Here is a 27,294-nt window from a genome sequence, read left to right on the forward strand (position 1 = left end):
ACATGCCGTTCACTGTCTTGAACTTTCAGCATCCTAAAAACAAGCATCATCATCATGGAACAGATTTTTGACATATTCCATACTCTGATAAGGTGTAGGCCAGGGACAAAATGATGGCAGAAACCTCTATTACTGCCTGGCATGCTCTGCACGCACACCCACTTTTCTCACTGCTTTAGCTGCAGGTATGTTTTTGAGTAACCCATCATATGCCTTGAAACAAATGCTGCTTAAACTGTTTTGCTCCGTTAGAAAATAAAACATTGCCAAAAACACCTGTCTAAAACACATATCAAACATAACAACCGCCAAAGGAATGTGAGCTTACCTCTGGACATGCCGCGAGCACTCTCAGCCATCTGGATCAGTTTAGGATTGACTTGCTGTTTAGCCTCTCTCAGGATGTTGATCAGCTCTCCAGCCTGCTTGATGTTGGTTGGGGTGAAGAAGGTGTACGCTGTACCTGTCTTCGTTGCCCGCCCTGTGCGCCCAATGCGATGTACATAGTCTTCTGAGCAGTTGGGGTAGTCAAAGTTCACCACAAACTTGATGTCGTCAACATCTGTGTTTACCATTGCCAACACAAATACAACACAAATGTTAAAGTGCAAGTCCATTGCCTGATAACTGCACAAAACATGGTAACCTGAAACATAATTTTACAATTGTACAGTAAATTTCCTGTTATAAGGCATTCCATCAACATCATTCTTCAATTATTCAGAAAGGAACACTACATCCGTATCTTGACCAAGTTCACTTCCACCTCAAGTAATTGCAAGCAGAACAGATGTAGGCTTGTGACTAACACTATTAACTAATGTACATCTGAATGTACATAGACCTAAGGCCACTGGGTCAGTGAAAACACATGCACTGTGTCTTGATCAGCACAGACAGGCAAGGCCCAATCCTCTCCTTCCAGCATTTTAACCTTTCCCAACTGAAATCAGGTACCAATTCATACCTGGGTGGAGTGAGGAAAATCTCATGCTGAAACGAGACCTTAAACCCAGATGACTGGTGAGCACTGAATCAGAAATAAAACACCTACCAACTCAGCCAAGGCACCTCACTGGAGAAAAACCCAGACAGAAACAAGGTGAGACCTAGAACCCAGGGCAGAACAACTTCAGAAGCTCATTCAGGGCCTTGGAACCAGACCAACCTCCCCATCACATCTATGTTTCTGCAATTAGGCCTGTACTACTTTTTGCTATTCAAGATCTCCTCGGCTATGAACAATGATCAACTTCATGACTTGACACTGCAGAGTAGAAAAGAATATTTTAAAATGTTGAGGAAAAAAGGAGATGGAATGTGCCTTATAATATGAAAATTTATAGTACAGAATGTTGACAAATTACAAGGACTGTTTCAATGTGACCAAAAGCAGATGTTCAGATACAGAGTATTTTCTTCCATACTTACCCTTGCATCACTTACCTCATGCCTAATGCCTAGAGCTGTAAGTGCAGCAGGGTCAGCACCAATGATCAGAAAGCACACATTGTCAGATGGCTAATAAAAAAAAAAGTTCACAATGGCCTCGCAGCCAGTAATTATAGGAGCTGGATAAGCCAGCAAAGGGGTGGGACCCCCGACATGACTGTGGACCTAGCGTGTGGGGAGAGTTGCATTTTGCATTCTTTCTTCTTCCCTCAGGGGTGCATGTGTTTGATCCAAAAACTGAATGGCTTCTCCGGCAACCACGGCGAAGAAAACACAACGGTCTTTTGACCTGTGAAGGAAGTCCCTTTCCTATCTCCAACACTGCAGATAAAAAGATCTATACAACTTCAGTGTAATACAAAACATCTGCCAGCCCACAGGTGAACCACTTTGATTGTTTTCCTCTGGTCCAGTGCTTAAGCCACGTGTCCTTGCAGGGAACAGGTCGACAGAAAACCCACTGGAATGATCATGAAGAGAATGCCTGCAGTTACTGCCCACAGGATACACGGTGGCCTTTAAAGCTTACATCACAAATATTCTGTGTTGAGAAGATGATGGTCAAGTATCTTACAACTGACCCTTAAAGGCAGAAACCAATTTACAAGGAAAAAATGACACGACACAAGCAGAAGAGAAGAACCAGGATGGCAAGAGAAGCTCAGAGACCAGTGTACATATTTCTACACAAGCACAGAAAGGCGGACCGTGGAACATACCACAAGTAGCAGCACTGGGTATTCGCAAACAACTTATAAAACAAGACTGTGGCAAGCCTTTGTGACCAAAAGATGTGCACCGTTACCTGGTTACCACAAAAAATATGTGTAATCTCAAATCATGACACAACATGGCCTATGATATTTGATCAGAACATATATTCTGTGAACTGTAGTTTCCACAGAACATGAGCTGTCATATCCAGAACCTAAAAGTACTATCTTGTCTCAACATATCCAGTGTGCTGTGGTACAGAGCGACCACAAATGCAGTCCATCACAATTACTAAACACACAACAAGCAGGCTGTGATATTAGTTCATGAAAGATCATGTGAGCCACACTATCAGGCACCTATGAGTCATGATATCTGGTTCTAAAAAAAAAAAGGGGGTCACCAAAGAATATGAGTGGTGAATGTGTCACCACTGAATTTGAGCTGCAACATGTGGTCACTCATGAACATGTGAGCTGGAATATTTTGTCATTCCAAAACTTGAGCCATGTTATAATGTATATAATACCTGCTCATTAATAGAAAGTATTACTTGAAAATATTTGTGGTGAATGATAAACACATTTTCAGCATTATGGCTGTGATATATCTAGTCACCACACAGAAAACAGTTTGTTGAAGATCTAGATTTGAATCCTCCCCACTGCAAAACTATGGTCCAAAGACTCTTGACAATGCTATTGGACAGTAAAGACAGACCACCAATATCACCCCTACAAAGTACTGCAGGTCCAAGCATTTGATGTTCCACAACCTGGCAGACCCTGACAACCGGACTGTCCTGACGAAGTCTCTGGGTGAGGTGTGGTTGCCGACAGCTGTTTATAAGTCACATGCACCCCTGTCACTGTGAAAAAGGACTGGTGGCATCGGAACAGAGTGTATCCATGGCGGTGGTGAATTGTGCACATTCCTCATCCCACTCCCCAAGGATCACAACAATCCAGAGAAGTATACACAGGAATGAAAACACAGTACACAGGCAGACACAATCTTACACTGCACTGAGAAAAAAACCCAGCTAAGTGTTACAGTCAAACTTGTTAGAGGCACCACATCTGAGCCTGCAGCAGTCTAATGGGTTACCATCCCAAACTGGAAACCTTGTATGTGCTGTTGGACCTCAACAAAAGTTTCCAATGATATATCTGGTGTCAACACTTATCATGACTGGCTGAAGACATTCTGAGATATCTGATCTGAATTCTGACACTGCAAGTATAGAATGTTCCTGTATACACTCTATAATAAATACACTGTCATGATGTGTATGGGTTTTTATCTCTCTTACTATTTATGTGCCTCCACACCCATACACTGCTGTTTGAGGGAGAGATGCATGCAACCTGGCAAATTAAGTAGACACTGAAGCAGGAATGGATGCAGCATATGTAAGTCATACATCACCAAGCTTCTGAACTGCAAGACACTGAAGCAGGAATGGATGCAGTATATGGAAGTCATCCATCACCAAGCTTCTGAACTGCAAGACACTGAAGCAGGAACGGATGCAGTATATTAAGTCATCCATCACCAAGCTTCTGAACTGCACCTGATCTTGTTATTTCTCTGCTTCTTTCAACACTAATCTGTCTTTCAAGGTGATGCTCCACAGACAATTGCATCCTCTGGCATCTATTTTCTTCACTCATACATAAAACCTACACATTTTCATCCATTCTCTTTCTTCATGTCTTCATACCAGTCTGTGCCGGTTTTATCCCAGTAAAGTGTGAGGTAAGTGACAGAAACCTGTAAGTTCAGCAGTTTGAGCATGCATGTGAATGTTCTGTGTACCTGGGTGCAAGAGAGTGAGCGAGTGTGTGTGCATGTGTCTAAGGTTGCCCATCTGGACAGATCCAGGATCAGGCCCAGTGATGGCCGATAATTGCTGGAGAAGTGTCAACCATTCTTGCTGGTAGTCATACCCATCACAACCACTTGTTCAGCAGTTTGAGTGTGCATGGACACACGACACATGCCTGCCAACCTGACTTTACTGGCTAGACATATGGAGATTGCAACTAATTGCAGCACCTCCAAAATCATTTGCATGACAGATCACCTTGTAGCCAGGTCAACCAACCATTCTATTTAGAGCTCAAGCAATGGCACAAGTAACAGTATAAAAACTGCAGAGACTCATGAAACGTGGCTGCCAAAGTAAAGTTTGACTGTAATTCTGATCAACTAATGGATGGCTTCACATATCATCCAAAAAAAAAAAAAAGGAAAGACAGTAGATTTTAATAGGTACACTCCCAGCTGGATGGAAAAGCTTGGAATTGCTATTAAAAAAATAAAAAAAAGTACATTAGCTATCTTATGTAAGTTATACTGTCAATCATATCAGCTGACATAACATTCCCCTATCACTCAAACTGCACAAAAATCACGACAGGTTCAGACTAGAATACTGCACTGTTATGCACAACAGACCTGTCAATCTTATTATACAGTGCTACTGTTTTCACTTCCCCCTTTTTTCCTAAAAAAAGGTCAAGCTCTAACGACCCACCTCCCCTCCAAAATGGACATTATCACAAACCCATTCAACGTCAACACAACGTCTACTAGTGTCTGCCTCATCTCACCACCTCCACAAACACAATTGTGCCACACAGTACTTACGGTTTACCTCTCTACTGAGAAGCGAGCAGCTCGGTTTAGCTGGCTCAATGTTTTTCAAGTTAACTACACCGTTATCCTCTCTCCCTGTAGCTTCTTGCTGGACTCAGTCATGCCGGCACACATTCCTACCCGGTTCTGCCATCAATGACTGGACAATGGAAACAAACAGCACAGGTTATTAATTTAAGACTCACACATGCTGGCATACAATGGGAGGCAAGAAGTAGGTAATATGTGTGCATGTGTGTGTGTGCATATGCGTGTGCGTGCGTGTTTGTGTTTGTATGTGTGTGTGTTTTATGTGTATGAAAGATGGAGCTGGTACTAAACGTAGGCTGTCTCACCAAGCAGAAAACTCTGGAAAAAATAGAGATGGCAGGAAAGTATTGGTCAGTCAGTCTGCCTTCACTGATCAACACTTTTTTTTAAAAACTGGAACACTTCACTGAATTCTTTATGGGTTGCTAATGCAATGACATACACATGTATGACTTTTGATCAAGGTTTCCTGCAATCCATCTTTTATGTATTCCAGGGTATTCTCTGGTGAGATGTTTTGACAACAGTCCCACAATAGATTTACACACCCTTGAAACAGTTAATGTATATATATACACTGCAGCATTTGTGCACTGCCCCCACTCTGTAAACTGAAGGCATGTACCATCATCCATTTACATTTTTCTTTTTCTTTTTCCTTTCTTTAACAGGCTGAAAATGCTTATGCTGGCAAGTGCATTAAAAAATCTAACTGTGAAATATGCCCTAACTCATCAACAAAAATTGGATCACAACTAACAGGGTATTTACAGAGAGGCCTGAAAATGAGCAAAAATGAAGTATATGTGTCAATACTGTCAATACAACATTACTAATCTGACAATAAATATTTTAAATATCAGAGGGAGAAAAACAGTGTGCATGTTCAAAGAAGAAACACATCATTCCTATTGTTTGTTATGCAGCCAACTGCATACACCAAAAATGAAAACAATCCACCTTAAAAACCCATCATAAAACCAACTTTTAAAAAACTGTAAAGAACATGGTCATAATAATGACTAGCTGGCTGATCTCCAACCTTTTTTTTTCAATGCAGAAGTGATGCACCTGAACAAAACATACAAACTACATACACTTTAGCAAAATAAATGAAGAAAACAATTGTATGAAGTTTTCAGTGGGACAACATGGTGCCTATGATGTTAACATCATGGCTAATGTAAACTGGAGGGAAAGAATCCAGTATAATCCTTTGTAAGAAGTATTTATTTATCTGCATTTTCTGGGAGGATGGAATGGGGTAGGGGGATGACCAACATACTTCAAAGACTCAGTATTCTTTTTATCAACTAAGAGGCAAAGCTTTCACTAGATTTCTTCCGAATTTGCCGAACAAAAACAATGTACCTCCCAATCCCCCTTATAAAAAGGAGAGGAAAAGAGAAAAGAAAAAGAAAACCCAAAACAAAATAAACCACTAGTGTGAAAATGCCAATGTTATCATGGACACACACAAAAAATTATACGTAAAGAACACACTCACAGACAACCAAAACAGGGTTAATACACAGACTCAATATGTGTTCACATGTAATTCAAAAACAAAGAAACCAAACAAAAAAGTGCAACAAATCTTCCATCTTATCCAAGAATGCTCATTTTGAGACCTTGCATTACAAAAAATAGGTCACTAAAGTTTAACTAAGACAAGAAATAACAGATAAAAAGATTTCTCACAAAATATAAATATGAGAATGTATGTGTGTTGAAGTGACAACTGCACAAATTTGAAAACTACACCATTCAGCTTTTCTAATGTAAGTCAATTTACTGCAAAACACCAAGAAACATTGTTCTTTGCCTGGGCTTTAATTCTATGCCAGTGGTAGATGTCACAGTCTGCAGGCCTGTATGTTCATTTGTGGATGGAAAACAATGGTATCTAATAACTTTATTTCTGGAAATGTGTTGGTCTTCATAGGTGGTTTTTTAATTAATGTAAGAGATGGGTGGGTGGGTATACTCAATCATGTGCATGTGCAGTCAAGTCTATTAATCTTTTATCTGACTGCTTTTAAGCCATTTCATTCTCTAAAATTGTTTTCCCTTCCTGCAGAACCATATTTCAATTAAATCAGCCACACACCTTGCATTTGATTTAAGTTTCCAACTTGAAACTTGCATTTCACATGTATAGTAAACATATATCTGCCAAATTATCTGGTTAACTGATCTGGTAGTGTTATTGAAAGAGACAACAAATCCAAGTTACCCAGTCCTCTTGATGCTACATCTGTGGCCAGCAGGATGGGGCTCCTCCCATTGCGGAAATCTGCAAAAACATGCACACATTTGCACTTCAGTACATCCCTCTTCTTTCTTTGCCTATCTACCACACTCATCCAGAATTTTGTTCTCATCATGATCAAAAAGTGTATCAATTTTGATGAAAATCTTACTTGGATGCCGGACCCCATTTCTTCTGTACATCTTTATTCATCCAATAGCGAATTACAAATTTTCTATCAATAACCCATGTTGCAACCTTGAAGTTGGAAGGTTGAGGAAAAGACAGAGAGAGAGAGAGAGAGAGAGAGAGAGAGAGAGAGAGAGAGCAGGGGTGGGGGTAGGGTTACAAGTTCCATAAGGCAAAAAAAAAAAAAAGACAAGAGAGTCCAACCTTTACTATCTTTGCAGTGATCTAACACACACACAATGTATGGGCACACAGATAACTTACCATTGAGCACCCAGTCTCTTTCCTGTTGAGACTTATCTCCATGGATACACATAACAGGCCACCTGAAAAAATGTACATTTACAAAGTGAATCAAACTATGTGTGCCTGTGCATGTGGGTCTCTGTGTGCAAGTGAGAATGAGTCATATGGCCTTAGAATATAGCAGTAACTGTCTCAAGGTATTAACAAACAGTAACCTAGAGTAAACTAAAAGTGAATATGGCAGTTAACATGCATTCTCTGTGAAGTCTAAAAGGTGTTTCCAATACTAATGTACTTTTCAGCTAAAAAATAAGGCTGTTTTTTCTTTGCAGTTTCATTCCTTGAATGCAGTAAAATAAAAGACCACACACTGAACGTCGCCTTCTTTTGCTGAAAAATAATCTGGATTTGTCCCTCTGTACCTTTAATGACCTGTGATCATTCTTGGGAGAAGTGCCAATCAGCACTGATCTGAGCTTCTGTGTCCCTGCTGACCTACCAACAGTCACCTTCCCCCACCTTTTCACATTTCTTTACTGCAATTTGAGACAAACAGATTTGTTATCCAGACAAACTTTAAAAAGCAAAATCTGGTCTTAGAATTCTGAGTTTCAATCTTTCCCATCATAATATTCATTTCATTATCCTACCTCCCCACCCCCCTTTTTGTTGTTGCTGATTTTGTTTTGTTTATTCTGGCAGACCAGTAACAGCTTTGGCACTGTTCTGTGGATCAGCAACTAAAAAAAACTCATAAAACTGGATGATTTCACTTAAGCGTCACTGTAAGTCTGAAGTCCATGTGAAACAGACAAAATCAGAGGTAACATTTTTATTTCGATCAAGAACTGCACAATACTCCACTGGGGCACTCAGAAAAGATCAGAAAAAAAGCTTTCTCTGTATTTTACATACTTCTCAGAAGTATATTGTTCATCCATGCATCCTCACTACAACAAACTCTACTTTCAGTTCATGCACACAATGGAACCAAGTCAAAATGCAATCTAAACAATGCTTACCCATCTCGTTTCATTCTACGGTTGATGTCATCACATTTTCTTTTGGTCTCCACAAAGATAAGAGTTTTGTTTTCTTTCTCTTGCATGATTTCATTCAGCAGTTTGACCAATCTGAAATTGACATAGCCATGGTCCATTAGGTTCAGAGTGAACTTATCCTGTCTGTGTCACAGACAACAGCCACACAGTGTCATTCACCAACCCACTCTTCTTTGCATGCAAGGAAAAGGTTTGTCAACTCTAGGGTATTAAAATTAAAATATTTTAAAAACCACCTTTAATTCTATAAACATTCATCAATCCACCCTTCTCAAGAATGAAACCAAAAAGCTTTCTTAATTCTGATAGAACATTATTCAGCAAGCCATTCTTAAAAAATAAAATAAAATAAAATAAAATTCAGGCAGATAATCATCCAGTAGCCAGTACTAGCATAAACAAAAAGACATTTCAATTCATTTTATGTCTCAATATCATTCTTATAATTACCGTGTACAAAAACACTTACAAACATTCAAGGTATTTTCTCTCCTTCAATTTCTTACTTCAACCTTATTCATCATAACCAAATGCTAAGTTTTTCTTGCATTCAAATACTATTTTCAGACAAAACATCTTCAACTTTGGCTTACCCTGATGCACATCTTAATGATCTGAAGAACTGAATTTCCCAAGTCACACTTCATGATTTAAAAAGAATACAAATATGCCTGCACAGTGACTTACTTTTCTTCCTTTTCGTGTTCCATGCAGACGTCAATGATCTGCAGAATGTTGTGGTTGGCCGTTAGCTCTAAAGCCCCAATGTTGATCTGCACATACTCCATGATGAAATCTTCTGCTAGCTTACGAACCTCTTTGGGCCAGGTGGCACTCCACATCAACGTCTGACGGTCAGGCTGAAAGAAAGGGGAGCAAGACAGCTTAAACTCCTGCAGCTAGTATTAACCGTTAAGACAGCCACGTAAGCCGTTCTCAAATGGTAGATAATTCACTCTCCTGCAACTGCTGCCAAAGCCATACCCAAACAGTGGCTCAATATCTCTGTGTTGTGAAAGCTTTTACCTTGTTTTGGAATTATCATATTGGTAGCTTTAGCTTCGCCGAGGGTCAAAATAACACAAACACCTTTTGTCACCCAAGAATGTGGGGTTTTTTTAAAAATGATTTTACTGGCTGACTCCAACATGTCAACAACTCATTATCTGCATGGGCAAGCAAAATGGTGATGCCTTGTCAAAGCTGAGTGTGAGCAAAAGTAAACAGCATGACACAAGATTTATCTGCTGCTCAATGAAAATAGACTGAATGCTTGAGGAAGACGAAGGTAAACTGCAATCTGATGATTCTTTGGCAGAGGAAGGTGAGTAATATCAGCCTTCTCTACCCCCCAAGCAGAACAAAGTCTGACTTTCCAAGTAGACAGCATTGACTGATTTAAGCACATAACATGCTGTGTGTGTCTGACAGGCCTGCAAAAGGTAGTACGGATGGGGGACATATCAAGTTACAGTCTGAAAAGTGAAGCAAAACAAGAGGACAAGTGCGGAAGTGGCGAGGGACAGTGAGGTGGGCATACTGGCATGCCTATATTCAGATCAGTGGGTTTGACATTGGGCCGATGATTTTGATCCAGATATTTCTTGGTTAGGGATGGTGTGTGTGTGTGTGTGTGTGTGTGTGTGTGTGTGTGTGTGTGTGTATGTGTGTGTGTGTGTTTGTGTGTGTGTATTTGTTCATGTGCACGTGAAGCATTTATTTTTTAGGGTTAATGTACACACATACACAACACGTGTATCAAGCATATGCATAAAGGACTTTAAATCAGATATTACAGACCACATACATCAAACGTAACAGGCTTAGAAAAATTACCAACTCATCTGTACAATGCCCTAATTCTTGTTCTCTAACAGCGGCAATATAATCTGTGTTCAGCAAGCATTTCCAGTTCTGTTTGTTTCTGTGTTGACATGTAGATTTGTTCTCCATTCAGCACACAGTCCCCCATTCAGCACAATCTATATATATCATATCGTGGCTCACCCTTTCTTGTTCCATATGACATATTGTGTGTGTGTATATGCTTGCGCATGTGCCTGTGCATGTGTGTGAGTGTGTGTGTGTGTGTGTGTGTGTGAGTGTACCATTTGTTTTTCACAGTGGCATCAGCATGTGCCACAAAGGAATTGCCTTTTGTCAAGATCAGCATTTTGACAACTGCCGGCTTAACGTCAATTGACCATTTGAAAACCTGCGACTTTGAATCAGGCATTCTGATGAGTCGCTCTCTTCTCAGACCTCATCACTACAGGATCAGTCTGGGTTTGACTATCTCACTTGCTTGGAACAGTTCTTATACATCGGCATGCAGTTAGTCAGGTAACAAATTCTTGACTTTCTCCTTTCAATTTTCTTTCATCTTTTCTAAAGTTTCAGTCTGTCTTAAAAAAAAAAATCAAACAGTTCTTATTAGGGACTTTTAATGGCTCTTACTTCTGGAATCTGTAATTTATTGCCTTTTAGAGACCCCTAAAAGGCGGCTTCCAAAAATCAGGCCTTTTAGAGATTTCTAAGGGAAAGATAGTAGCAACGTATGCACTTCTTCAGAAACATTAAAAATGGTACCCTACAGACATTCTACCATCACTTTCAAACTTGTAAATGATCACTTACACGGATCTGTTCAACAATTTTGCGGATCTGTGGCTCGAAGCCCATGTCCAGCATCCTGTCAGCCTCATCCAGCACCAGGTAAGTGCAGCGTCGCAGGTTGGTGCGGTTAGATTCCAGAAAGTCAATCAGGCGCCCAGGGGTAGCAATGCAGATCTCAGCACCTGCAACATACAGCACAACTCTTCTCAAATGTTTCTGACTCACAGATTACTATCCCAGTCAACAGGAAAATATACACTGCAAATTTATCTACTGAGAGCACAATGAGTCATCAAAGTAATATTTTTGGTTTCACAAAAATACTTATTTCTAACAGATCAAATGAGTTTGACTTTAGCTGCCACTGAATTGCGTGTGTGTGTGTGTGTGTGTGTGTGTGTGTGTACATATGCTCATGCTTGTGTGTGTACAGTCTGCGTGTGTCCACAGTGTGTGCACGCGCACATGTTCATGCGTGTGTAGAGTGTGTGTGTGTATCTATATTATACAAATATGTACCTGGTATATGTGCATGAATGCATAAATACGCTGCCTTACCACGTTCTAGATCCCTTAGCTGTGGTCCTTTCGGGGCACCCCCATAGACACAAACACTTCGTATACGTGAGGAGTGACCAAACTCCACCGCCACTTCCTGAACTTGCTGGGCCAGTTCTCGTGTGGGCACCAACACCAACACCTGTCACACAACAATGGAAATTGACAGAATGAAAGAAACTGATACCATCAAGACTGTCATAATCAGTTCTGTATGAATCAGTGACTGCAGAAAGATTTTTTTACTAAACAGTGTATGTTGTGTGTGCAGTATTAGTGATTTTTCCTGAAGGTATCACATTCAGGCATCTGATTTGCTACGTTATTGTCAAAAACGCATAAAATGCAGTATGCATATGTGACATACCCTCTGTAACAATACCGGGCGCAGTTTTAGCCTGAACACATTGAGGGGATGAATAGTTTATTTTTCAGTTCTGTTTTTATTATCAACACAGAAGGATGAATGCGTTTCTGCTTTTGAGTGTGTGCAAATATAGGCAGGTAAAAATGGTTGCCAGTTGTGTGCTTCTGTTTATCTTTCCTGTGCATGGCCAAAATGAACTGAGGTTTATAATATTGTGTGCATTGGTACAGCAATGATTTCGCTCTTGCTGTGCTGATGTAATCATGACACATTATCATGAAGTCATCCCTGAATTACATCGCACCTTTGCTTTTGCAAATTGCTGAACCGGCTTGACTAGTAAAAGTTTTGAGTGCGGGAACTCAGGAAGATACACCCTGGAGGGCTGACTGTTAGAATAACTCTTTAGCACCAAGAGGTCAGCCAGTCCGACCCAACATATAGCCTAGTGTGTCCTGCACTGCTGTAATGCTGACGCATCGTCGTCGTGTTGACGTTTTCTTCATTGTGGTGACATGTGGTCACATCTGCGCCACTTTCTTGTAATCTTATGTGGTCACATCTGTGCGACCTTCATGTGATCACATCTGTGTGAACTTCATGTGATCTTATGTGATCACATCTGTGCGACCTTCATGTGATCTTACATGGTCACATTTGTGTGACCTTCGTATGATCATTTGTGGTCATATCTGTGTGACCTCAGCGTGATCTTGTGTGGTCACTTCAACACAGCCTTCGTGTGGCTGCGCCCTAAGCTGCAAGACTGCCATGGATCTTTAATTTTTCACAGTCATTTGTTAAGAGCCAAAGTGTACTGGTACTTCATCGTCTCCGCCATCCAATTCATCAATGACAGTATCTTTTGACTGTATTCAAGAATGGGTTTTATTCATTAGCTAATTTGTTATATTGCACTTTGAAATTTTTGTGTGTGTTTAATTGCTTTAATAGTGAAATCTGCATAGTTGTCAATACTTTAATTTGCGTGGAAGTGGTGTGAAAAAGAAATCATTTTCAAAACTCCCCATAACAAAATACATTAAAACATTCACATAAACCGGTCTGTGACAATTATAAACCCTTTCACTGCCGAGACATCAGCTGACGTCCAACACAGTGTTGCCACAGTGCCTATAAGACATCCACTGTTGTCCTGCATCCTTCTTCACAGTGATTTGCGAACTGGTCCATGTGGAACGCCCCATGAAAAGATGGTTTGCTTTGTTGGAAACTTTGTCCAGCAAAGAAAGTGGTCCCAGTCAGCGAATTTACTCAACTATGCAAGCTGTGCAAATGATTATGAATGGGTACAACAAAGAGAGATGGATCTGTCTTGTCTGATGATTTGTTTTAACTTGAAGGTGATGACAACAACAAAGACAAAACTGACATCCTGTTTATTTTTTAGATGGCATTCTGTGGAGGTGGAAATAAGACTTTTCTGATGCACTAAAGTTCTCATTTTGACTTTGAAATGCCTAAATAGTTACATGCAACAAGGCCTTCAAGACTCACTTGTGACTGAGAGTAAAACACACAAGCTTTTTATGTATTGAGTATAATTTCAAAATGTAATGTTTAAGGTGAGAAAGATCAGTTTAAAGCAAATTAAGTCCCCTAGCATAATTACAGGGTAATTTCCCTTTTTTAATATCTGCACCTAAACGTTTGCAAAATAAATAAAACTTCCATGCTTAGCAAAAGAAGTTCCTGTTTGAACAAAAAATGATAATACTGACTGCTCTTGTTGTTGGGTCAGAATATCAGATCAAAGTGCCAAGTTTAGAGAATACAAAAAATATAAATATAACAGTAAATGCAGTTTGCATATAATTAGGCTTCATTATTTATTTTTTTGTGCCCATCCCAGAGGTGCAATATTGTTTTAAACACGATGTCTGGAAAGAACAGAATTTTTCCTATTTTTATACCTAATTTGGTGTCAACTGACAAAGTATTTGCAGAGAAAATGTCAATGTTAAAGTTTACCACGGACACACAGACACACACACAGGCAACCGAACACCGTGTTAAAACACAGACTCACTTTGTTTACACAAGTGAGTCAAAAAGATCCCAGATTCAGAATTCACATACATTTTCCATCACAAAAATGATCACTTTCTCTCCCAGTCTCTGTATCTCCCTATAGTTTCTGTGTTGGACATTAACAGAATATACTGCCCTCTCCTTCAAGTAACAGATAAAAAATGGGACCACATTAAGGTTCTGACAGAAAAAAAGATTCTTAAAAAGTAAGCAAATACAGTCTCTGCTGATATATCTTTCTTTTCCCAATGATGCAAAAAAGTTGGGTGACAAAAAAGGAAACATAACTTACAATAGGTCCATCTCCTCGCTCCAGATAGGGCTGATGGTTGATGTGAACAATAGCTGGCAGAATGAACTGAAACACAACAAATACAATATAAGCAGATGCAAACACACAACTGCATGTATCTAATACATGGACATAACACACTTTTATATATTATTCAGCATAGTTACCCTTTTGACTTCGTAACTGGAAAATGAAAATGTTAATAGCTCCATGAGATGATGGTTGACCAAGTCACATCTACTGATTCAGACATAATGCATACAGATATCAAAGCTATTCTTGGGAAAAACAACTTGTGGAGACACTGATTAGATAGACTGAACAGAATATCATATTTTTTAAATAGGAAAAAAATCCATTTTCTGTTGTCTGACTTGTTGACTCAGGCTGGTTTGTTCCATTTATTAGGTTTCAGACCAGTGTAAAGAAATGAAAACTTTCCGTGCTCTTCGTGAATTTCATGTTCCAGTGTAGAATACACACACCAGATATAAGTGAAGTCTGTGACATTATCAGTTCAGGTTTCAAGAGATCTTGACAACCTTGTATCCAAGGAGCCCCAGCAATCAGGTCTGAGACTTCTTCAAAAGTAGATTCAGAGAGTGATAATGGACAGTTTTATAGGAGGGATGAGAGGGTGGGGTTGACACCCAAGAGTTGGGTGTCAACCCCTGCAAGGCATCTTACAACTTTTTTTTCTCCTTTGTCTAAAGCTTGCAATTTGGAGCTTTCACTTCTTGGTGATCCAAAAGATAGTGGCTAGAAAACAAATAGTTAATCAGAAAATTGTACACAAATCAAATGTCTGAGCAATCACTACCATTACTAGGAACATCCAGATTGCCTGTGTCCCATGCCTAACATCCCGAAAATAAATGCTGAGACAAAAACTCACTTACTCCTAAAGTTTTACCAGATCCAGTCTGCGCAATGCCCACCAGATCTTTGCCAGACATTGCAATGGGCCATGACTGGCTCTGGATGGGAGTGGGATTTGTCCAACTGTTTCGACGAATTTGGCTCATGACATAATCTGAAAAATAGCAAAATATGTATCAGTGTAACACAACTGAGAAAAATAAGATAAAAAGTTCATGCTTTGTACAACAGTCAAAAGGAAAACACTGATTTCCTGGAATGAAAAATAAAACTGAAAAGCAAAGTTTGAAGCTATGACATGCATTAGTTCTTGTAAGTCAAAACACCCCTCATCATATCCAGCACAGAAACAGATGACCACTGTCACTCACTTTTCCAAAAATAACAACTTCCCTGACATCAAAGACAAAACTTTTGGCTTCTGGATGGATTGATGGTTGGTGGTGGTTGTTGGTTTTGGGGATTTTTGTTCTGTTTTCTTTGTTTGTTGTTGTTTTTTTCAAACGACTTTTGCTACTGATCTATGGTATGATGGCCTTGTCCCCTTTTTTGACATTGTGTTTTCAACTTCAAGTTTCTTTCCAAATGACTTTTGCTACTGGTCTATGTTGTGATGGCCTTGTCTCCTTTTTTGACACTGTCTTTCAACTTCAAGTTTCTAAGCATTTCACAAGCAAAGTTCACACTTCTAAAACAAAGCTACAAAATAAAATACCAAAATAGATTGAATTTCAGACATGTTCACTATAAAATTGATCATGTCAATTCTTGATACTTATCTCACCTGGAAAATTGGCTTCATCAAAATGCAGGATGGGATTTGGCACATAACGTCCAGAAACTGTGATCTGGTTTGTACGACGGTACTCTTGTATCTGTGTCTGAAATTTTAATTTGGGAGGGGTGGAATTATTTCACCTTGATCCAAGCATAATTCATGTTGAAGTACTTATAATAACATTTCACATAAATTTATAAATCATAAAATTTTGCAGTTCCACATAAATTCACAATAGGAAATTTTCTATCTAAAATTACGTTTAAATAACATACTTACCGTGACCCAACTAGTGCAGACTCCGGCAGGGGTCTGACATTCCTGTCCCGTGCAAACTACTATCCACCTATCCGGAGAAAACGAAAGTACTACGGCCGATAACCTCCCAGAAGTAGGTAACCTCCCCTTTGTCCTGCTGGCTAGCGCCCTCTTTTGACGGCAATATGCCATCACCAGCGCAGCGAAAAGGGAGAACAGGAAGCAGGGAGGACGGGAGGGTCTTAAATTTGGGTCATGGTAAGTATGTTATTTAAACGTAATTTTAGATAGAAAATTTCCTTTTAATTACACATACTTAACCGTGACCCAACTAGTGCAGAATAGTGCAACAAGGTGGAGGGCTTGCCTGTTCTACTGTCTGTGTGCTGCAATGGCCTGTTGTGCAACTACCACAGAAGCGATGCCTCTTGAGCCATCATCCCACAGGCGTGCAACATCTCTCAGGTAGAAGTTGATGAGATGGCAGGGTTCATCCAGTAGGCAGCATCCATGTCTTGCAGCCGTGTTGAGTGCGCTAAGGCAAGAGAAGAGGACCATGCTCTGACTTCATGTGCTCTGGCTGAGGAGGCATCAAGTCTCAATCCTGTTCTATCGCCAGTGCGCTGCAATGGCCTGTTGTGTGACCACTGCAGAGGCAACGCCTCTTGAGCCGTCATCCTTAAAGCGATAGATGTCCCTCAAGTAGAATTCGATGAAGGTAGAGTGTACTGTGTCACCTAAGGATATTGGTGCGGGCAAAGAAGACTGAGGTCCGCAGCTGTATTGTGGGAGAGGTCTGTGGACCACAGCTGTGCTGATAAATGTAGCGCAAAGAAAATGGGTCGGTGTGTTGAATCCACACTTTACTGAGAGCCCTTCGAATCAAAGGACGGGAAGGAAACACACACCCCATAGGGTTGTCTCACTTGAGTGCGGTTGAGCGTCAATTCAAGGAAGTGCACATGTGGTTTGATCTGATGATTCCACATTGGTTGTGGGCCGATAGTGGAAGTGATATATGTGTTTGAAGGAAACTGTGGCACGAGACAGAGGTAGGCCACCATGCTGGGCTTGCCTGAGGTGCGACATGACAGCCAGATCTGTAGAGCTCCTCCATGAGAGCTGACAGGCGATAGGCACTCCCCCCGCCACTTTTCTGTCGTTGCCAAAAAAAAGAAGACAGCACTGGCATGTTGCCTATGCACAGAAGGGCAGACATTTGGCAACAAGAGACTTGAGGTCCCTGGTGTCTCTGGACAGGGCTGTGTAATTGCCCAGGTAGGTACCATCATGAAGGGGGCATACGGAAGGCTTGGTGGCTTCTCTACCTGAGTGTGGCATGTTGGAGCAACCTGCAGAAAGTTGTCTGCAGTCAATGGCTGGGTTGGATCAGACTATGGGAGTGCACTTCATGTGCCCGCAGGTCACTGAGTCTCATTCTGTGGTGGAATTCCTAATGGAAGAGGGTTTCCATGGGGAAAATTTTCGCTGAAGGTTCTTTAAAGAAAAAGGGGACCGGATCCAAGACAGGCCTCAGGCTGTGTGTGGTGCGCACTAAGTCTGGTATGGAGCAGGGCGGGGGCAGGGAGGAAAGTGGCTCTAGATGTGTTGTACTGGCCAATTACATCAAATCACTGATCTGACATGCGTTTTCAGTATGGCCAACAATAAAGTGAGAGCTGTATTATCAGTGGTTCCTGAATTGCAAAGGGAAATCATTTACAGCTTAGTCTTTCATGAAGGAGTAAGTCTCTCAGACTGGAAGACAAATTGCACTGGGACTTAGTGCTGCAGCCTTGACTATGTTTCTCAGACTAAAAGTCAAATTGCACTGGGACTTAGTGCTGTAGCCTTGGGGGCTAACTAACCTTTGGGATCCATCCCTATGGTGAGTCCTAAGGCCCTCTTGATCGAGGGACTGGGGATGCAACTTAGGCAAAACACTCTCTACTATAAACTGTATAATCAAATTCCAGACTGAATAGTCAGGGCAGCAGTTGCCTCCTCTGCTGTTCTGATGGTCATTGTCATTCACGACTGATTATCATATACTGATCCTAGGAGGACACCAGTCAGCATGGGTAAATCAGAAAACAGCTGCTGTGTGCTTGAGGGATGAAGGTGTCCACCATGCAGGTTATGTTGAAATGTAAGGAAGCCAGAAGAAGTTGATGGGGTCTTGTAGTGCAACCATGTGACTGAAAGACATTGTGCTTGCTTCCGAAGTGACAACAAAGTCATCCTCTGACAAGCTTGAGAAGGAATGCCCATCTGTAACCACAGCAGTGGTTGTGTGTTGAGGCTGAAAGGATCATGCAGGGAAGACCAAGTGCAGAAATTGCTTTCAAACGCCAATTGTTTGAGACAACAATGCTGGATCTCTGTTCAAGCAAGGTGACGGGGCGAACTAATGTGCCTGAATGTGGATCTGCCGTGTCGGTATGAGTGGGCAGAAAGGTACGCCCCTGTGGGTAATGAACGGTTCCTTATGCTTTGTGAGACGCATCCGTCCTCGTCAATATGCCTTTCTCCCGAGTGTAGAGGAAAACAATTATTACCTAGGTCTTCTGCTGCTAGTGAGGAGTGGAAGAGATGGACTCAGGGTGATTGTCTCCCTGCCCAGTGGGCAGTTTTTGGGGCCGCTAAAACTTGGAAGGAATGAAGGGCGTGTGTGTCTGGAGTGGCACCTCTAAGTTGGACTGCCTCATCCCTACTTATACCAGGTTAGGCCATCTCTAGCCCTGTGGGTGATTGTTGTAGGCAAATGAGTTGGGTTGCCTTGTCCCTCCATGCACCAGGAGAGGGCATCCTTAGCCCTGTGGGTGGGAAGGGAGTGTGTGTGGGTCCCTAAGGAACAGCCACTACTGAGATGTGAAGGAGCATACATTCAGGTGTGAAAGAGGCAGTTTTGTCTGTGAGTGCAGTCGTCCTCCGAAAGCAAGGTAGGGATAAATGTATGAAAATGAATACATATATGTGCAAAGGGATTATAAACTTCCATCAGCTCAAGTGATGATGTCATGAATATGCCAATGACATGACAAGAGATCGAGTCACGAGAAATAACGGCTGTATAAGCATACGTGTAGTGTGCACAGATGTACCCAAGTAAATGGGTAAGTGTGCATAATCAGTAATGGAAAGGAATCTGTGTATGCACCTATATATAAGAGATGTACATACACATATGAATCAAGTGCCAGTATGTAGACACAGAGAGATCTGGGCATTCTGAACAGAATGAGGCAAATGCAAGTGTGCCTATATTGCTATGAATGTAGGGAATCTCAATGAATAGATGTCAATGAATGGAGATAGAAATAAAATTGTACATGTTAATGTGGAAGTCGTATGAACCTATCCCGTAAGCGCACACACCTGTGTATACCGAGGGATAAGCATACATCTATAAGTGTAAATAGAAATGTGTAAATGTAGCAAGATATTGTACATATCTATATCTCTATGTATCTATTTTTTTTTAATAATATTTTATGTATATATATAAAATACAGGTTTCTTTGTTTTGTTTTGTTTTTTGGATAATAAATCCAAAAGAATAGAAGGGGAAATATTGTGATTTATTTCCTGTTATTGTGTATAACAAGAAGAGAATCGTAAGAGGACTGTGTGCAAGTGTGGGGGGATGAAGAACCCAAAAGCTCAGTAGCCAATAGCCAGAGAAACAGCAAGGAAGGTGCAGTTGCTATGCAAAGTTGTGTAAAGTCCATGAATGGGCATCAGGACCCAATGAGAAACCAAAAAAACATTGTTGGTGGACACCTCGGGGGGCAGGAGTGACGTGCCGTGTCGGCGAAAGTAACTACAGCGTCAACCGCCTTGGTTTCGAATGCGGAGTTGCCTCCCTTGGCGCCGATAATCGGCGAAAAGGATGATGTCTTTAGAGCACATATCCCCTGGTGCGACATGTCCTCGCTGTAGAGGGAGGAGTGTTATGCTGTGTGTGAGAGTCCATGGTTCGATGCCACCGTAACCGACACAGGTTAAAACGGCCGCAAGGGGAATAATTATAATGTCCATTAGTGCCGTGGGTATCCCAACCTGAATCGGTCGCCATCAGACCCGAGACGGTCAGGGCATGTGGCATGACGGCGCCGTAATCCAGTGTTATGGGCGTCGTGGACGAGGGGGTGGCAAGTCCGTCGGCTTGCCATGGGATGTGCATCCCCCTGTAGCTGAACGGCAGTCCAACCTCACGAATAGCTCCTGCGAGAGGACCGACGTTCAGGTGTTGTGTGTTGACGAATAAAGGGATAGACAAGATCGGCCTGAGCACTGCTGAGAGGCAGGATCAAGTTATCAAGAGGCACTCCGACGTGGAAGTGCCGATATTAGTCTGGGTAACAGCAGAGTTAGGCGATGGGGCAGAAGAATCCAGCACTGCCGAAGTTCAGTGGGCCGTGCATGTACCTGCTCTGTGGGCGAGGGGTGATGCAGGCGCAAGGTGTGGCACCGGGAAGCAGAGTGGTACATAATTGCTGCAGCAAGTTAGCAACGAGTTGCCGATTGTTTGGTTGAGCAGCTTGTTGAGACGCCATTAGTAAATGGGAAACAGCAGCAATTGGCGATGTGGCAGATGGGGTCATCACCGCATAGCTTGGTGGGACCGTGCACGCACCCGCACTGTAGGTGAGGAGCAGTGCCGGCGCAAGGGAAATAACTGCGGCGGTCACCGGCAAGGGTGCTGAAGCAGGGGTTGCCTCCCTTGGATCGGGCGCTCCGGACAAGGAGGGGGTGCACGCGTATGGGCGAGCGTGTCCCCTAGTGGTCCACCTTCCTCCCTACACCAGGGGAGGGCATCCCTACGTGCCTCGGTCGCCATTGGATCCGAGACGGTCGAGACATGCCGCGTGGGGGGTCGCGTGATCCAATGTCACGGCCGCCACCACGGACGCATCGCACATAGGGCCCAGTCTAGCGTGTTACATGTTAATTTCCCAAGATCATGCACCCTCCACCGTTGTTCTCATGCACTGTTGAGTAGCAAAGAATAATTCAAATATGAAGATCAGAGGTGATTGGCAATGCCAATCTTAATGAAAATGAGGAGTGCAAAACACATACCTTGTACCATTGTATATTAAATATTATCTATTTCAAATAATTCAGCTGTTAATTCTATCCTTTGGATAAGATATGTAAATGCAAGTTCAGTGTTTGGTGTCACTGATTAGTTTTGATATGATATGCGATATGTTTGTGAATGATTTGATGAGTTTTTAATAAACGTAAAATGCAACAATTACATGTGACAATGTTATCACTAAACAATAAACACATCATGTTTCTATGGCTTTAGTGTAAGTTACAAATTAGCCATTCCAGGATATGAATTTATCTTCTTTTTTTTTTTTTGATTGCCAGTCAGGCACTCTGGACAAAACATTCGAGTGCCCAACTGTGCTTTTGGGTGCCAGCATAATAAAATAAAATCAAATCTTTGAGTCAGCTATAGTTAGCATTTGTGTTCATGTTTGGAAAACCACATTCAAAATGTCCGCATGGGCCTGTTTATAGATTCTTTACTCTTTCTGCCACATCTTGCTCAAGAGAGAGCTGAGCTCTCCCTGCTGCTGTCTCTGACACAACCTTTTTTCTTGCTGGTCTTTCCATGGACAACTTGTGTGCTTGAGATTGGGAGTGCCTCACCAGTGTGAACCTTTTCATCACTTTTGATCTATCAACAAATTCATTTTTTGCTTTTCCAATCCCACCTCCCCTCTGTTCTGTCTCCTTCGGATACAATACACACATGAGCACTTGGGTGCCATCTTCCTTCATTTCAATGATGTGCCAAGGAAAGTCTTTCTGCCAGGCTCCATTGTACACACGCTGGCGCTTTGATTCATACTCCTGCTGTTTATTTTTTTTGTCATCTTGAGCTTTTGTCTCTGTTTCAGGAGCAGGAGTCTGCGCCTAGCTGCGAGTCCCCACCACCAAGAGAGGACTTGCCACTCCCCCTTCTCCCTGCCTCGCGCTGGGACACCTCGGGAGGCGACGCTCGTACCCCTTTCCCCCTGGTCCCCTTCATGACTGTTTTACTGGTACGAAAGTCGCCTCCGCGATCAGCATCTAAAAACGCATCGCCGCGGTCCGTATCAGGAGGAATCATGAGCTCCAGGCCTGGGAGAGACTCTTGCCAAGTCTCAATCCCAGCCTCATGATCCCTGCCTTCATGGTATGGCATACGAGGCATGGTACCCGCGCTTAGGCACCCAGCGAAAATCCGGCCCCCAACAGAGAAAGGAAAGACTTACAGGTTGAGAAAAACAAAACGAATCGAGGGGGCCGAGTCGAATCAAATACACAGAATGTAAGAATACAATACAGATAAGCCGCATGCAGCAAAGTAAGGCCAAATGAATACACTTAATAGCCAAAAAAAGCGTAAGACGAGACAGAGCGTAAACCTGACAAGATGGCGTGGAGAGCCTTGGCCAAAGGAATGATTCAGCGCTTATAGCTTTTAGAGGCATTTGATTGGCTAAGAGCGGACCAGGTAAGACGGCTTGTCTTTTCACTGTTAGCCGCGCGAAATTTGACCAAGCAGAGCAAACCGATAGGCCTAGTTTGCATCAGTTTGACATGGTACAGTATATGACACCAAACTTTCTTTTAACACTGAAGATGGGAAATATTGTTCGTCGCTAACGCACCATGAATGTCAACATCGGATCGCTCACGCACAAAGATGCTGCTCCGCAAAGCAAGCTGCGGCAGACAACACTTTACATTTCGATCGACGGCATTCGAGCTTGCTTTCTTGGTGTGTCTTTCAATCAATTTTCTTTCACTTCTATCAATTTTGAGTACCAACTGGGCACTCCCTACAGAAAATTTATGTGCCCGAGCCAACTTCTTGTAGCATTTGCACCCAGGTACCTGCATTCTTATTCATGTTACAGCTTTTTTACCACTAGTCTGTTTATTCAAATAACTGCAACAGCACCTGTTCATATCATAACCTTTGCTGACCCTAGATGTCTTGCTGAGCAGTATACAGGCAAAACAAAACAAATATGTCAAAATTGGCTTCAAATTCAACAATGCCTTAACAACTGAATGAACTGTCAAGACCTATTCTTTATCTTATGGTGTGGAAAATATCTGGTAAGACCTGGGATAACTATCACAGCTGGTTTATTTTTAAATGACTTAATACCAATGACTGAGAAAACTTCTGTTTTCTTATTTGACATTCAACAAAAATATATTTGCATTCAAACTGGTTTGTTCACAGACACAAAAACAAAAGAACAAAAAAAAAAGAGAAGACGACGTAACAATGTCAAAAATACCACATCAAAGAAACCAACTCACAGGACTTCTGTTTGTAACACCGGGTGCCTCTTGGTAGAAGTTTTTTTGAAACTTGACCAGTTTTGACAGATCCCATTTGGGTTTTCGCAGGTTAGCTCCAGGCTGCATGCCTTTCATGGAGGAGCCCATTCCACCACCACCACCACCACGAAAACCACCATCACGATCTGAGCGTCCACCAAACCTGAAAACCAGGATTCATGTTTTCAAGATCTATCTCATCAGTATATTTAATAACTGTGTGGATTAATCTCACCAACCCGGTCTGTCAATAATCTGTTCACAACTTAAACACAACATATTCTTTACTGGACTTGTCTTTAGAGTTTCTCAGGTTTTGTTTTTTGTTGTTAATTTCTTTCTTAACAGGGTTGTCAATTTCACTTAACTCTCTCCCAGCTAACTACCACTACAGAGGTACTCACTAGCACAAAGCTTTCCTGCTCAATACTGTAATCATGGCTTTGACTTTCAAAAATAGACGGGTGCAACAGCCAAGTGGTTAAAGCATTGGACTTTCAATCTGAGGGCTCCGGGTTCGAATCTCGTTAACGGCACCAGGTGGGTAAAGGATGGATATTTTTCCGATCTCCCAGGTCAATATATGTGCAGACCTGCTTGTGCCTGAACCCCCTTAGAGTGTATACGCAGGCAGGAGATTAAATACGCATGTTAAAGATCCTGTAATCCATGTCAGCGTTCAGTGGGTTATGGAAATACAAACATACCAAGCATGCACACTCCCAAAAATGGAGTATGGCTGCCTACATGGCAGGGCAAAAACTGTCATACATGTAAAATCCCACCCGTGTACATACAAGTGAACATGGGAGTTGCAGCTCACAAACGAAAAAGACCTTCAAAAATGTCCATACCTCAAGCAGATGAATGGACTATGCTCAGATGTCCCCTGCCTTGCCTTATTAACATAGCATAAACTCAAGACCACTGTCTCAAATTATCTTTGTCATTGAGGTTTCAAGCTATTCTTTTACCAACCCCAACTGACTGCCCATGCACATATATGGCAATGGTGTCTCAGGCTCAATCATTTAAAATAGACAGGAAAGTCAAATTACGAGATTCTAGGGGATGGTTCTGACTTTGGAATATTGAAGAGGTTGTAATTTTAATCGTAAGAGGAAGGTCAAAATGTACCAAACAGTGAGACACTGATGTGACTGGGGAAAGAGAGTATGCATTAAGTATGGCAAAGGACACAGGCAGTGGGAATGGAGTCCGAGAGGATGATTTCTGGTGAACATGCAAGTGAACCATTGGCAGCTCAAAAAGAGGAGGGGTTTGTTTGATTGATGTTTCTTTTCTTACACTACCACCATGCACTGGGCATGAAACACATGGATGTTAGTTACAAGGCATGATAGACCACAACCACCTCCAGTTGATGCAAGGTCACGTATAGTTTATAGACGATCTCATTCATAGGAGGAGTGTGTTTGAGTGTATTTGTGATTGTACGTAATGTAGCAGCTGAGTAAATTAGGAACATGTTAGTGTGTGTGCATGTGTGTGTGTGTGCATGTGTGTGCATGTGTGTCCTGCTTGTCTGTACAATGTCCTACAGTAGATCTTGAACAGCTGATCTGGGTGGGCTTGTCTTTATTTAGTTTAAATCAGTGGTGGATGGATGAGCTTCTGCCTCATTGAGAGCATGTTAAATGTTATCTTTGTCATGCTGCAGCATGTGCAGCATGGCCAGTCTAGCTGTTTGCCTTCATTGTTGGAAAGTGGGCCAATCGAGCTGATCAATTATGTTGGGGACGCTTTAAGTGTTAGTTACTATAACACCTCATCATGAAACTTGCTGCACATGGTTGGACTGATTCCAAACAGTCCTTGTCCTGTTGTTATGGATCCCAGTATGGCCAGACAAATGACTACTGAAGCAGTATGCCAATTTCTTCTTCTTCTTCTTTCTATAAACATCCACCATTATCATTTTGATGGTTCTGATGTCTATAAAACTGGGGGGTTTCCACTAACTGGGTTGTTGTTTTGTAGGACTGGCAGTTGGGGACTTGCGTGGGGTGGTGGTGGTAGAGGAGGGGGTGGGGGAGCACTAGTCGGTCAGATTCGGGACTTGAAGCACTCCACCAAGGTTGAGGAGATAACCTCGGGAGGCAGGCTGTCCTTGGGAAGAAGGAATACTTCCTCAGTTCCTGTAGTTCGTATTGCAGGCCAGGAGTCTCCCTGTGTGACTGACTGTCTTGTGGACCGTGCTGGGGTGTTTAGTGTGGGCCTGAATGGGGTGTTGATGCTGACTTCTTGACAATGGTATTTGAAGAAGGTGGTCAGCCTAGCTGCTCTTCTTCTGTCTGCTGGGGTGGACCACTGTAAGTAGATGTGTCAGCATGGAGTTGACACTTGAGGTGTGATGGTGGCAGTTTACAACCCATCGAGCTGCACAACGTTGGACTTTTTCTATGCTGTTGATGTTTTTGGCAGTGTGGGGGTCTCAGACAGGTGAGGCATATTCTAGAGTGGGGCAAACTAGGGCTTTGTCGGCTGTTTCTTTGATTTTGATGGAGCCCACTCTTAGGTTTCGCCGGAGAAACACTAAGGTCTTGTCTGCCCTATTTGTTGTATTTGAGATGTGGGTGTCCCAGCTGAGGTCTTGGGAGATGGTGACCTCCAGGTACTTTGTCTCTACTACTCTTTTGAGGTTCTGGCCATGGAGATGGTACATGCCAGTCAGTGTGTTTCTCTTCCTGGAGACATGGAGGGCATGGCACTTGTCTGGGTGGAAAGACATCTTCCATTTTGTTTCCCAATCTGCCATGTGGTCCAGGTCCTGTTGTAGCTTCCTTTGGTCTTGGGGGGAAGTTATGCTTCTGTGGCAGAGAGTGCCGTCTGCAAAAAGCTGTGTTGTTAAGGAGAGTTGTTCAGGGAGGTCATTTATGTAGAGGAGAAAAAGGGCTGGGCCCAGGACTGATCCCTGGGGGACTCCTGATTCTACTGGGATGGCCTTTGAAGAAGTTCCATCAACAACCACCGCTTGCTGTCGGTTTGCCAGGAAGTTCTTGATCCATTCATGGACCTGGATCAGTGATCCCATAATGTCAGAGCTTGTGGGTTAGAAGGGAGTGGCAGACCTTGTCAAAAGCTTTAGAAAAATCCATTCTTAAGACATCTGTTTCCCCTTCTCCATGTTGTGGGATAGCTCGTCCGCAAGCCCCAGCAGTTGGCTTTCATAAGACCTGCCTCGCCAGAAACTGTGCTGTTCCTCGCGCAGGATGTTGTTTGCCTCCGCAAATCCCAAGATTGTGCTTACCACAATGTGCTCCAGGATTCTGCACGGGACACTCATGAGGGAGATAGGGCGATAGTTTTCAGGCCTGTATCGTTCACCCTTCTTGAACACAGGAGAGACATTTGCCCTTTTCCAATCCTTTGGAGCAATGCCTGTGTTGATGGAGGACTGAAAGAGAAGCATCAGAACTGAAGCAACTTCATCTGCGATTTCCTTCAGGAGGTGAGGGGTGCTTCCATCTGGTCCTGGGGCTTTGCTCAGATTTAGAACTTTTAGCA

General features: G+C 42.3%; 1 protein-coding gene across 1 annotated transcript in view; it reads right to left on the reverse strand.

Moving 5' to 3' along the window:
• LOC143285974 (putative ATP-dependent RNA helicase DDX5) overlaps window positions 1-27,294 on the reverse strand; it is a 31,559-nt gene that overhangs the window by 3,294 nt on the left and 971 nt on the right. Inside the window, exons 2-12 of the mRNA XM_076593436.1 lie at window positions 23,746-23,929; window positions 16,153-16,249; window positions 15,389-15,522; window positions 14,490-14,555; window positions 11,779-11,920; window positions 11,242-11,402; window positions 9,292-9,464; window positions 8,566-8,676; window positions 7,562-7,623; window positions 7,094-7,153; window positions 329-562 (exon numbers count right to left, since the gene is read on the reverse strand). Coding sequence (XP_076449551.1) covers window positions 329-562; window positions 7,094-7,153; window positions 7,562-7,623; window positions 8,566-8,676; window positions 9,292-9,464; window positions 11,242-11,402; window positions 11,779-11,920; window positions 14,490-14,555; window positions 15,389-15,522; window positions 16,153-16,249; window positions 23,746-23,929 — 1,424 coding nt within the window. The remainder of the gene's footprint in view (window positions 1-328; window positions 563-7,093; window positions 7,154-7,561; window positions 7,624-8,565; window positions 8,677-9,291; window positions 9,465-11,241; window positions 11,403-11,778; window positions 11,921-14,489; window positions 14,556-15,388; window positions 15,523-16,152; window positions 16,250-23,745; window positions 23,930-27,294) is intronic.

The sequence above is a fragment of the Babylonia areolata genome, chromosome 1 (assembly GCF_041734735.1).
Source record: "Babylonia areolata isolate BAREFJ2019XMU chromosome 1, ASM4173473v1, whole genome shotgun sequence".
NCBI lineage: Eukaryota > Metazoa > Mollusca > Gastropoda > Neogastropoda > Buccinidae > Babylonia > Babylonia areolata.